The sequence below is a fragment of the Dermacentor andersoni genome, chromosome 8, assembly GCF_023375885.2.
Source record: "Dermacentor andersoni chromosome 8, qqDerAnde1_hic_scaffold, whole genome shotgun sequence".
In the NCBI taxonomy this organism is placed as follows: domain Eukaryota; kingdom Metazoa; phylum Arthropoda; class Arachnida; order Ixodida; family Ixodidae; genus Dermacentor; species Dermacentor andersoni.
The window spans coordinates 152450253-152463379 of record NC_092821.1 but is presented as its reverse complement, the minus strand read 5'-3'; the positions used below and the strand labels follow the sequence as shown (position 1 = coordinate 152463379).

Here is a 13127-nt window from a genome sequence, read left to right as displayed (position 1 = left end):
TGCCTCATGCACAGAGCTTTAGATGTATGTAAGTGCTTTGTCCAAAGACGTCTGCGCATTTTCACCTTTTAGGCTGGCTAACTGCAGCGATATTAGCAAAAAAAGGAAAAAAAAAAAGACTGCTTGTTGTGATTCAATTTTGTTTTCCAGCTTCAAGTAACATTTTCTATGGTACAGACTGACTATTTCTATTGCTTAGCGTATCACTGATAATTTGTCTTTCCTTTTCTTTCTTTTTTTTACTGTGTGCAAGTGTTCTTGTAGTCTACTCCCTCATTTCTTCGATGTTGTGAAGAATCCGCTGTACCTTTCGTATCAGGTGTTTTTCTGTTAGTGTGTGTATGTGTTCATATGACACCCTTGCTTGTAGCACTTAATGTATCATAATTTACTTTCACTGTATATATTTTCCAACTGTATTTTCCTATGTGTTATTAATTTATGTGTCCTTAATTGAATATAAGATGCTGCACTTATAGTGTTTATATAATTTAGGTTTTGTGTTTTTATTCATTACTGTATAGGTATGTATACATTTCATTATCACCCTCTTTGTTCTATGCCCCAAGGGTGCTTTTTTAAGGTATTTTCAAACAAGCGAACAAACAAGCAAATAAGTAAATAAGTAGGCGGTCATCGTGTTCACCATTGTTTGGAGGCTCTCCATTTGCTTGTCGAAATTTTTAGGAACTGCTCGTCGGTGGTTGCACAGAATGGCGACTGCTCTGTTGGCTCGGTTGTAGGCCAGCAGCTTCTCAGGTAGCGACATACCGGCTGACAGTATAGAGTCGGGGAGAGATATTTAGCAGTAAGCCTTCGCGCTCAATTAGGAAACAGTTTAATCGGGTCTACCCACAGCAGGAAAACATTACAACGTACACAGGATGCCCAAAAAGTAAATGCCTATGTTAAGTTTTTAGTAATTCACAAAATTTAAAGTCGATATTAGTAATTTTGTTTTGTACAGTGAAGGTGGAGAATTTTTACGTCGTCTCATGGCTGCGCATGCTATAAGCATGAAGAGCAGCAAACGTTGCAATTTGCTGCTGCTGACAGATGAATCTGCAGTTCTTGCCCCTTGCGGAAGTCTCGCTTTAGCGCAACTCTGTTTGAGTATGAAGGAACAGGGACAGGTGACAGTATCATCCTGTCACCTGTCCCTTCATGCTCAAACTGAGTTTCCCTAGAGCGAGACAAGAAAATGATGCACCAACTCGCCCATTGAGCAATAGTTAGCTTGCGAAAGATCTGCGCTGGCCTCGCACTGTTGTGGTGAACGCGCCACAAACCGTGCGGTGCCTACAATGGCTTGCACAGCTGAATTTGGCGTGCGCCTTCTTCAGTCTTCGTATAGTGGGTGTCTGCTGTAGATCCACAGTTCTGAGACTTAAGAGGACGCTTTAGCTCGGGTGCTCTTATCTAAATACATGTAAAAGGAGAATTCGTTTTATTCGGCAACCACTGCACCAAACTGGGAGAAGTTTGTTGCATTTAAAAGAAAAACTTAAAATCTAGTGACTGTTTGTTTCAAAATTTTTATTTAAGTCCTCAATTTTTTATTAAAAATCGGCAGAAATTGAAAATTTTCAGAAAACGAGACTATCAAGTTTGCAACTCTGTAACTCGGCAATGAAAAATGACATCACAATTCTGTGAATTGCATCTAATAGTACATCTAAAGCGGACAAAATTGATGTCATACATGAATCTCAAAAAAATTTTTTAATATGAAAATACAGCTTTTGCAGAACCCTTGTACACAATGTAATGAATTGACAAAATAGAAATTGACATATTGAATTTGTCTGCTTTAAATGGTCTAATGAATGTCGTTTACAGAACCGCTATATCTGTTCGTGATGCATAGCTAGTAATTTGAAAACACCGTGCTTCTATATTTTTCGTACTTCCAAATTTTTAAAAATTCTTTTAACAAAATTCAGGCCCTAAATCGCAATTATGCTTCCAACAGTCACTAGAATTTAACTTTCTCTCTCAAATGCAACAAATGTCATTAAATCGATCCGGGCGTTATACCAGAAAAAAACGTTTTTGCGTTTTACATGTATTTGAATAGGCCGCGTCGAAGTTGGATCCGAGCTAAAGCTTCCTCTTAACTAGCTATGATAGGGCTGAAAAACTGGCCTTTGAGAACACGTGCATGTGCGACGAAAAAACAAACAAACAAAAAAAAAACCACGGCACCCGAACCAGCCTATTTAATTTTGTTCAGAAGTTATAGTCTCGCCTAGTCGACTGTCTACGTTTGTCATTGACAGTTCCCATAAAGTAGCGGTAGGGTGGCTACCCTTCTAGCCACCCTAGTAGCGGCATATTTGTGACTGTTTTATTTTTCTTTATTTTTCGCATCTCACTGTTGCCAAGACTTGGTTGCGTTTCTTCGACGCCCTTGTGCCAGGGCTTTCCTTCATATGTGTCAGACGTCGCTGCTTATTACCTTCAGTCAGGATATCCAGTTGTTTTTGGAAGGTCATAGAAGCGTTGTAAGTACGAAATACCTTTGCAGTTAGCCCTTCCATGAGTTTGCTGAGATGTTTGTTCAGGGTAGCAGTCTGCAATGAACATTACAAATCACATTCAACGCAAGAAACCAGCAACTCTGCAGAGTATATGACGTCTATAATTATGACTGTTCATTGTCGATGGGTATTCTGCCTCAGTGAATGACTAATTTGCACCCAACTATCACACTGCATTGACTCAATGCAGTGTGGACGCTGTGTATTTGAAATAAGGTTGTGAATGAAATTTTCGTAGCCACTGGTTCGATTTCCCGGGCAGCGTGGTTCACTCACAGTGAGCAAATCGAAGAGGTCGTCCTTGAGCTCTTTGTGTTCCATGAAAAGCTCCAAGTTCCTGAAGACGCGCTCGTCCACCCGAACTGTGTTCGCGTATCGGACGGAGTCCTTTCCGGGGAAGTCGAACTCCACTAGGAACTGGCCATCCTCGCTGTCTGTCTCGAGTTCGCGTAGTGCGATGTGCTCCACTCGCAAGGAGCAGCAGCCGACGGTGTTGGCAGTGGCGCCCTCTTCCTGCTCGTTCCCGGCTCTCAACGCAAGCTGCATAAATAGAGAGAGCGAAAGATAGAGAGAGAGCTATATTTAGAGAGGGCGAGAGTGAGACATGTGAAACAATTAAGTAGAGAAAGAAAGAAGAGAGATAAAGAGGAAGAATAGAGAGACGGGAGAGAGGGAAGAAGAAGGGAGAGGAATGGAATGAGAAAGAACATGCGGAAAGAATTAAGTTTCGCATATTTCTTTTATTATTTTATGGGCGTCCAAAATACCATAAACGCGACTACTTCTTATTGGTTATCTCATGCTGACGTCGTCCTCAAGAAATCCGCACCGTATGGAACATACTTGAACAAATTGTGATAACAGCGCAATTACAGATAGGACAAAGCAAGCGGGAGTGCGCATGCGCCGACTATCAATTGACACTTATTCGAATGGAATGAAATATATAAAACAGCTACCGACCTTCCCGTGGCTACCCCGACCTATATACAGTATTATCTAGTTACAAGATCGCTTTATTCGAAGTTTGTCGCGGTCATGACCGTAGACCGGTGGTATATGCCGTTGGGACCCAGGGTACTCGCGGTAGCGGGCCGGTGCTGTGGCTCCTTCCGTGGGCAGCCGGAGGCCTCGACGATGATCGGCAGAGACAAAGTGAAGCATAGTCGGAAAACTGCTTAGAGAAACTTGAGAAAAACCATGAACATTTGGGAATTAATAACTATAGAGAAAATACATTGGAGCGAGCTCTGACAGTCCTGAGCGTTGGCAGTTGAGGACACTTAACAAGAATGGCTCCATGATTGTTGCAGTTCACTACGTGTCGACTTTACATGTCCGAGCACACTCTTCAACTCTGCAGTTCCCCTTTTTGAGCAGTTAGTTTCCCCTTTTCTCTTGTCAAGGGAATTTAATATCCTTCTTCTCGGCCTATTGGAACTGTCTCACGGTTTGTAAAATCCCACCCATGGTGTCGCACCATTCTGCCGGACTCTGCCTCTGGTGTCCAACCTTCGACCCGCCCTCGATGCAATAAAGATGCGATTTCGTGTGAAACTGGGGTCGACGCTATTCCGACGAAGTCGTCAGCGTATAGCTCTTTGCAGCAATTAGCAGGTTGCACAAGGACGATGAGCCCTTCATAGTTTTGGGACCCAAAGCTCGCCTCATTCGTCAGCTCCGGGCCGTTGAACAGACGCATACGCGATACATAATCGCTTGTCAATTATCTTGACGTGACGCAGATTCCGTCGCCAGCTCTTTGGCGTTGAAAAGACGAAACAACGTGACTGGCATTCCACAGCTGCACGCTCTACGGTTTGCATCCTTTGTCCAGAAGGACCGCCAGGCACAACAGGGCTAAATGCCAATCGTAACAATGCGTGCTTAACCGCTGTTACGTTTCGCCTACAACGCGCGGTAATGCCGGCGCGGATGCAACGGACGCCGGGGCTTCGTTCAAAGCGGCGGACATTTTGGCCCGTGCGACGCCGCCTCAACGCTTCCCCGCCAAGCGTGTCCAGGCGTGTTTCAGTGCCACGTGTCTTCGTGTGTGCGTGTGTGTGTGTGTGCCCACGCTTGTCAAAGCGCGGCAGCCGGGGAGCGGAGCTCCCCAAGTGAGGGTTGGCGATGCGTCACTACACTCGGTTCAGCAGGTCTCTCGGCTCGACCGTGCGCGCCGTCGTGGGCTCATGCTCCGCCGTCCCGTGACCTTCATCCCGTGACCTTCATCCCGTGACCTTCCCTTTTGGACCGCGACGCCGAGAGTATAAGAGCAGCTGCCCCCGGACGCCAGGAGAGAGGCTCCGATTTGTACTGTTGAGTTACGTGCTCTCCCGTCTCTCCACTTCGGTCGACCTGACCGGCCGCTCTTTTGCTATGTTAGAATAAACAAGTTGTTCTGTTACCAGTCTTCTCTTGCTTTGCCGGGACCTTCGGATGCTTCCAGTGCCCCAGGCCGCCAGGCCAACGCTACCCTTGGGGCTTGCGACCCATTGGCAATAACGGGCGTCAGCACCGAGACCCCATCAACTCGTGCCAGCGGTGCGATTACAACATCTGGTTGCCAGCGGTGAGATCGCGACAACGGAGGCCAGCAGCGAAGAGATGCGGTTGACTGTATGCTGAGCAGCACAACGACCATCCGGGAGCAGCGCAACGAGCCCTGTGTGATGACTGGTTGCCTGCAGCGGAACGACTGCGCGGAAGTCTTGGCTGCAAGGTTTGGTGAGTGCGGGACTTTCTTCTTCTGAGTTTTGCCAGGCTTTTGTTAGTGTTAGAAACAGAGCTGGTAATTGTGGTTGTCGTTGCTGCCGGGTTAGTTTGCGGCAAGACAATAGTAGGCAGTAGAGAAAGCAGCATTCAGAGCAGCCATGGATTTGAAGTCGTTGCGCAAACCGAAATTGCTGGAGCTTGCAAGAGAGTTGGGTCTGGATGTCTCAGACAAACTCAGAAAACCAGAACTGCTAAGGGCTATTCTTGAGTTAGAAGCTGAGGATGACGAGCTGTCGGAATGCCTTGAGACCATTGAGGAGAGGGAGACGGCAAAAAGACAGGAGCGTGAACTTAAAGAACAGAAAGAGAAAGATGAGCGCGAACTTAAAGAACAAAAAGAGAAAGAAAAAGAAGAGCGCGACCGTCAACACGCTTTGGAAATGAAGCGTCTCGAGTTAGAGATGGAACGCGCTCGTAATGGAAGTCAGGCACACGGTGCAGGAGAACGAGTATTGTTCAAAATGACTGACCTGATGCGGCCGTTTAAGCTTGGAGAGGACATTGGTTTGTTCCTGGTTAACTTTGAGCGAACGTGCGAGAAGCAGGGGTTCTCTCGGGAAACGTGGCCACAGCGCTTGCTCACTTTGCTACCCGGCGAGGCGGCCGACGTAGTCGCTCGCTTGGAGAGAGAGGAGGCAGAGGATTTCGACAAAGTGAAATCGAGTCTGCTAAAAAAGTACCGGCTGTCAGCGGAGGCGTTCCGTCGGAAGTTTCGGGAAAATGAGAAAGGCAGAAGTGAGTCATATACAGAGTTTGCGTACAGGCTTATGTCAAACATGCAGGAGTGGCTCAAAGAAGAGAAAGCGTTTGGTGACCACGAGAAAGTTCTGCAGTGTTTCGGGCTAGAACAGTTTTATAGTCGGTTACCTGAGAACGTGCGGTACTGGGTCTTGGATAGGCCAGACGTTAGTACGGTGGCTAGAGCCGCTGAGTTAGCCGAGGAGTTTGTGACGCGTCGGGCTCGTGGAGCTAAGGACGGTCAAAAGGGTGAATTTGGCTCTAAGTTTGAGAGGCCGAAGTTCACGCCCATGAGAAAGCGGTTCGAGACGAGGCAAGCGCGCGTGTGTTATACGTGCCAGAAGCCGGGTCACTTTTCGGCGCAGTGTCCGACCGAACGTGAGGAGACGGCGGCAGCCGAAGCCGAACGCGGAAAGCGGTTCGAGATGAGGCAAGTGCGCGTGTGTTATACGTGCCAGAAGCCGGGACACTTTTCGGCGCAGTGCCCAGAAACAAAACCAAAAGTCGTGTTTTTTTCATTAGGCAGCACTGACGAGAACATGAAGCTTCTCGAGCCTTACATGCGAGACCTCCTCGTGAACGGGAAAGAGTGCCGAGTGCTTCGCGATTCCGCAGCTACAATGGATGTAGTTCACCCCTCTTACGTAGAACCCGATATGTTCACGGGCGAGTGCGCATGGATCAAGCAAGCAGTGGAAGCTCATAGCGTGTGTCTGCCGGTAGCAAAAGTGCTTATTGAAGGACCTTTCGGAGCACTTGAGACGGAGGCCGCAGTGTCATCTATGCTGCCCCCCCAGTACCCGTACTTATTTTCAAACAGGTCCGATCACCTCCTGCGCGAGAAGGGGCTTTTGTTTGGTGAGGCTAGCGTTCAGGCCTTAACCAGATCGAAGGTTCGGGAGCTCGCTGCAAAGGCGGTAGTTGCGGGGGCGACGTTGTTGAACGATGAGAAAGGGTCAGAGGCGCAGCAAGCTAGTATTCAGAGCACGCCCGAACGGGATAAAATTGAGCCTGTAGCGTTAAAGGCACCAGATACTGGAGAGGAAATTCCCGATGCGGGAAAGTTAGAAGAGCTTCCGGTCGAGCTTCCGGGACTAGGCTCAGTGACGAACAGGAAAGACACCGATCAAGTCATTAGTGACTTAATAAGTAAAGCATCGCTGTCGCCTGAGCAGAAAACCGAACTACACCAGCTCTTACAAGAGTTTCAAGGTCTGTTCTCTGAGAGGCCTGGTAGGACTTCTGTCCTTACTCATGACATAGAACTTACCTCCCCAGAGCCAGTACGATCCAAGGCGTACCGGGTGTCACCCCGCCAGAGCGATATTATGGAGGCTGAGGTAAAGAAAATGCTACAGCTCGGTGTTATTGAAGCAGGTGAGAGTGATTATACCTCCCCTTTGATTTTAGTTGAGGTACCGGGCAAGGAACCTCGTCCTTGCGTCGACTACCGCAGGCTTAATTCCATCACTAAGGATCAAATTTATCCGATCCCTAACATCGAGGAGCGCCTTGAGAGAGTGAGTAGCGCTCAGTTTATTTCCACCCTAGATCTTGTCAGGGGTTATTGGCAGGTTCCACTTACAGAAGAGGCTAGTAGGTATGCGGCGTTCATTTCACCAATGGGGACATTCCGTCCTAAAGTTTTGAGTTTTGGTTTGAAGAACGCGCCATACTGCTTTTCAAGCCTCATGGATAAAGTGTTGCGGGGACAGCAAGAATTCGCTTTACCGTATCTAGACGACGTAGCGATATTCTCCGCATCCTGGCCTGAGCATATGGCGCACTTGCGGGCAGTGCTAACCCGCCTGCGCGATGCGGGCTTGACAGTCAAGGCTCCCAAGTGCCAGTTAGCACAGGCCGAGGTTGTCTACCTCGGACACGTGATTGGTCGGGGTCGTCGCCGCCCCTCTGAAATAAAGGTGGCCGCTGTGCGAGACTTCCCGCAACCGCGCACGAAGACCGATATTCGGTCGTTCTTAGGTGTCGCCGGCTACTATCAGAGGTACATCCCCAGGTACTCTGATATCGCGGCTCCCTTGACGGATGCTCTAAGAAAGACAGAGCCGCAAACAGTCGTCTGGGATGAGACGAAGGAAAGAGCTTTTAGCGCCCTAAAGAGCGCCCTAACAAGCCAGCCTGTGCTACGATCGCCCGACTACACAAAAGGGTTCGTTGTTCAGTGTGATGCTAGTGAGCGAGGCATGGGCGTTGTACTGTGCCAACGGGAAAATGGAGAAGTAGAACACCCCGTCCTGTATGCTAGTCGTAAGCTGACGAGTCGTGAGCAGGCGTATAGCGCCACCGAGAAAGAGTGTGCGTGTATCGTGTGGGCCGTTCAGAAATTGTCATGTTACCTAGCCGGCTCGAGGTTTACCATTGAAACGGATCACTGCCCTCTCCAATGGCTGCAGACCATCTCTCCCAAAAATGGCCGCCTCCTGCGCTGGAGCCTCGCTTTGCAACAATATTCCTTTGAGGTACGTTACAAAAAGGGGAGTCTCAACGGTAACGCCGATGGCTTAAGTCGAAGCCCCTAACGTGGGAATCAGCCTCAAAATTGCTTGTTACTGATGTTTTTCTTCCTGAGGCAGGATTTTTTTAACCTATTGCTTTTGTATAGTGTTTCAAAGTGATGATGTGCTTTTTAGTGCAATTTTTCCGATTTGTGGACGCGTTCTGAGTGCTGCTAAACTACTGTAAGGAACTAGGCAGCAGTATAAAAGGGGAAAGAGCCTGGCAGGGCTTAGTGAGGGTTGTGCCGTGCTTGCTGACTGAGCGGTTGACTTTCGGCGTAGTTCTAACGCTTGCCGGAAACGAGAACAAAAATGTCAACTCTCCCGAAGTCACTTTGCAGTGTCCTGTGTGCACCTGAACGTGAGAACGAGGCCTTCTCTGTGCGCTGCGCTCAAGAAACGCCAAAGGACGCCCGACTACGGTTATGAGCATCATCGAGCGACATCCCTCCGGACAGCGGATGCAGTCCCCTGACCATCGGGATCTCCTTCCCCCGGCGGGGCGGTCTGTTACGTTTCGCCTACAACGCGCGGTAATGCCGGCGCGGATGCAACGGACGCCGGGGCTTCGTTCAAAGCGGCGGACATTTTGGCCCGTGCGACGCCGCCTCAACGCTTCCCCGCCAAGCGTGTCCAGGCGTGTTTCAGTGCCACGTGTCTTCGTGTGTGCGTGTGTGTGTGTGTGCCCACGCTTGTCAAAGCGCGGCAGCCGGGGAGCGGAGCTCCCCAAGTGAGGGTTGGCGATGCGTCACTACACTCGGTTCAGCAGGTCTCTCGGCTCGACCGTGCGCGCCGTCGTGGGCTCATGCTCCGCCGTCCCGTGACCTTCATCCCGTGACCTTCATCCCGTGACCTTCCCTTTTGGACCGCGACGCCGAGAGTATAAGAGCAGCTGCCCCCGGACGCCAGGAGAGAGGCTCCGATTTGTACTGTTGAGTTACGTGCTCTCCCGTCTCTCCACTTCGGTCGACCTGACCGGCCGCTCTTTTGCTATGTTAGAATAAACAAGTTGTTCTGTTACCAGTCTTCTCTTGCTTTGCCGGGACCTTCGGATGCTTCCAGTGCCCCAGGCCGCCAGGCCAACGCTACCCTTGGGGCTTGCGACCCATTGGCAATAACGGGCGTCAGCACCGAGACCCCATCAACTCGTGCCAGCGGTGCGATTCCAACACCGCATTATTCGGTGCAGTGGCGCTGGACTTCGCTTAGTAGGAAATGCGAAGCGGCAAATTTGCAAGAGACTGCACGGTGCAGCGCACACGAAAACCGTTTGCATATCGTCGTACAAAGGAGCGCTACGAAGTTTACTCCATAATGTGACCGTAGTTGCTTGAGGCTAACAGCAACACGTCATGATAACCGACACACGAGGCAAGCAGCAGCTCATGGGCGGGAGCCCTCGGGCGGTTGGATTGCACGTCACGCATTTAGTTTGTCCTTTTAGAGCCTTTCTGCTTTTAATGCATTTCTGCTTATAACGAAGTTTATTTCATGCCGCGATGACGACTTCGTTATTACGAGTGTTTACTGCAATTCGGCCTCAGTGTTCGAGTGAACGCCCGTTGATAATGCTTGTGGTGTCCTCTTTGTGTTGTCAATCAATCAATCAATCGATCAATCAGACTTCGAAAGCTCGCTCCCACACCTACCTTGTCAATGAAGTAGAGCGCCACGGACCGCTGACGGACGCTAATGTCTCGTGACTCCCAGCCGTTCCTGTAGCTGCGCCGTATGCGGTTCACGCGGGACTTGAGCTTGCGGGCGAGTTCGAACTTGCGCACGTCCATCTCCGCCCGCAGCTTGGCGCTGGCGTTGAGCGTGACGTACTTGGTGCGGCCCAGGACATTCCACGAGGCCAACCAGGAGACGCCCTGGTCGTGGCGCACTTCTTTCCAGCTGTGTCCCCGCGGTGGCTTCGGCACCGGCGCTTCCCTGCGTGCACGTACAGCAGGCGTCTTACACTTTCCAGCGAGCTAAGCTACAGAGCCACTATAGTTTGAAAACTGCATTTCTTCGTTTGTACGTCCACATTGCAATCCGCCGTTCGACAACGCTATTGCAGAAGTGATTTGACTGTATTAGAAGAGCATTCGCTCCCGGTGCGGCCTGCTGAGCAGCGGCTGTGCGGCAAGTCGTCGCTCAAGCCTTTATCTCCTTTTTTTTTTTCTGCGGCTCGTAGCCGAATGCGGTATAAACGTCTGCGCCCGAGACAGCTGAATGGCCCCATCAAGAGAATGGGCCGAAGCAGAGAAATGCTCACGGATACAGCGTGCCCCTGCACGGTGCGAGCTTTCAAGCGCCAGGCGTAATGACGCCAGCAGCGTCGTATGAGAAGCTACGCGCAAGCCTGGGTCGCTGTTCTTTATGCGATCGTTTTGAGAACACTGAACAAAAATCATGGAGGGCGTGAGAGGGGGGGGGGGGGGGGCGGATTACAAATCAAACATTCGCGCGTCTCCCACTTTCGCAAAGAAGCGAAGTTGACCGTCAAATAATGTATCGTCTCCTTCTACAGGGTGTCCCAGCTAACTTTAGCCAGACATAAAAATATGCTGATGCACTCTAAGACTACGCGACCAAATGCACATTGCTGACTATTGTATGGAGTAAGCAACACTACTTTTTGTATTCTTCTTAATTGCATAATTAGCCAAGATTAATTAACAAACTTCGAAAGCAACGAATTTAGTCAGAAAATTCCAATTAAATATTTGTAGAGCACCTTGTAAAACGTTCGATTCAGCAGTTTCGTAATTTCTATCTATTACGCATGTTTTACCGCTTACCGCAGACGCCCGAGAAAATAAAACAGTAGCACCTGACATGTCAGATTGCGCGCCGTGATTTCAAAGCTCCCAAACGCTCCGCGTACAGTCAACCGCAAAAGTTTACGGGACGCAGGATCTGCCAAGAAGCTGAATTCTCGCGAAGCGTGGTCACACAGCCTCGGTATATATGTTCCAGCATGCAGTGTAGCCTTCGGCACCTACACAGTGATTCATTAAATACGTATTGTCATGCCTTAACAGTGCAGGAATTCACATGTGAAGGGGAAACCGCATCCCGTAAACTTTTGCTGTTGACTGTACAAACGAACACAGCACCTAGCGGGGCATGCTGCAAGGGAATCGCGTCGGTGGCGTAAATCGCATATCCAACGCCTGCGTCACTGCCCTGTCGCCTATTAAGCGGCAGCACGCCCTGCTAGATGCTGTGTGTTCGTTTGTACGAGAAATGTTTGGGAGCGCGGCAATCACGACACGCAGGTGGATATGTCACTTGGCATTCTTCTTTTTTTTATTTCGCGGGCCTCAGCAGTAAGCGAAAAAACACTGATACTTAATAGATATAGATTTAGAAACTGTTTAATCGGACGTTTTGCAAAGCGCTGAACAATTCTAATTAGAATTTTCTGCCTAACTTCGTTTCTTCCGAAGTTGGTTAATTAATCTTGACTAATTATGCAATTAAGCAGAATGCAAAAATAGTGCGACTTACTCCATACAATAGTCAGCAACATGCATTTGGTCGCGTCGTCTTAGAGTGCATCTGCATATTTTTAAGCTCTGGCTAAAGTTAGCTGGGGCACCCTGTATAGTTGTTTCAGCTACTCCGAAGGTGTGTTACTTCGGAAGCGCCATTTGTAGAATGGCTCACTTTCCAATGTTGATTATGACGTCTTCGGGCAGAACACGGCGTTTCACCATGCCCATCTTCGGATGTTGTCCGCGACCGCAAAACAATCCGGGTGGTTCTATCTTGAAGTTGGCGATCTTCTGTCTGTGGCCGTCAACGATGCAGTAGCCGTACTCTTGTGCCAATTTCTCTCTCTGAAGTTTCATCGCCTGCGGACAAAAAGGACTAGCATCATTGAAAATAAATAAATAAATAAATACTATTTATAATCATTCGTCATAGTGGACCAGTAAAGCTTCATACGAATATTACCAAACGGCAAAATGGCGCTGCAGTTTTTGCACCATGACAACAAGTATCAAATACGGTTTTTGTTTTATTTGGTGGTCGGCTTGATCGATTACGTGCTTCTTCAATTTTTGTGTTGACTTGTGTTGGAGGCAAATCTGCGGTATAATTTACGGGTTACTTGTGATGCGCCTCGAAAGCTGTCTTTTCGTGCCGCAAACGTCGGCCGCAAACATTTCTCGCCTGCTTTCTCCGATATCGAAGCCGAAAACCTCGTCATGTTTACCTCGCTAGACACGCGCCTCTTTTCTTTTTTTCTCCTGTGGCGGTTTTGCGCGCTCTGCATTTCAGAGGAAACTGCAATGGACGGGCTCTGTTCGCTTACGCTGCAGGTAGTGGATCTGTGGCTTCGCTTACACGAACCCAGCGCGTCAGAAATCGGACTGACAGGGCCCCGACACGACCACGTTTACGTGAGCTCGCTTCTGACGTAGCGGCAAGCGGCGCCGAGACGAAACATCAACGCGTATTTCATGGCTCTTACCGTTACGTGGAGGAAGTTGCATTGAACAGTGCTGGTCTCTGCCCCGTCCTTTTACAATTCCCGCTGCCGGCACATAAGAACACTGGCGTC

General features: G+C 49.2%; 1 protein-coding gene across 1 annotated transcript in view; it reads right to left on the bottom strand.

Moving 5' to 3' along the window:
* Positions 1-13127, bottom strand: part of LOC126525984 (DNA topoisomerase 1-like) — a 31366-nt gene that overhangs the window by 8393 nt on the left and 9846 nt on the right. Inside the window, exons 5-9 of the mRNA XM_055067938.1 lie at positions 12227-12414; positions 10219-10501; positions 2817-3080; positions 2459-2573; positions 647-774 (exon numbers count right to left, since the gene is read on the bottom strand). Of these exons, the coding sequence (XP_054923913.1) occupies positions 647-774; positions 2459-2573; positions 2817-3080; positions 10219-10501; positions 12227-12414 (978 nt within the window). The remainder of the gene's footprint in view (positions 1-646; positions 775-2458; positions 2574-2816; positions 3081-10218; positions 10502-12226; positions 12415-13127) is intronic.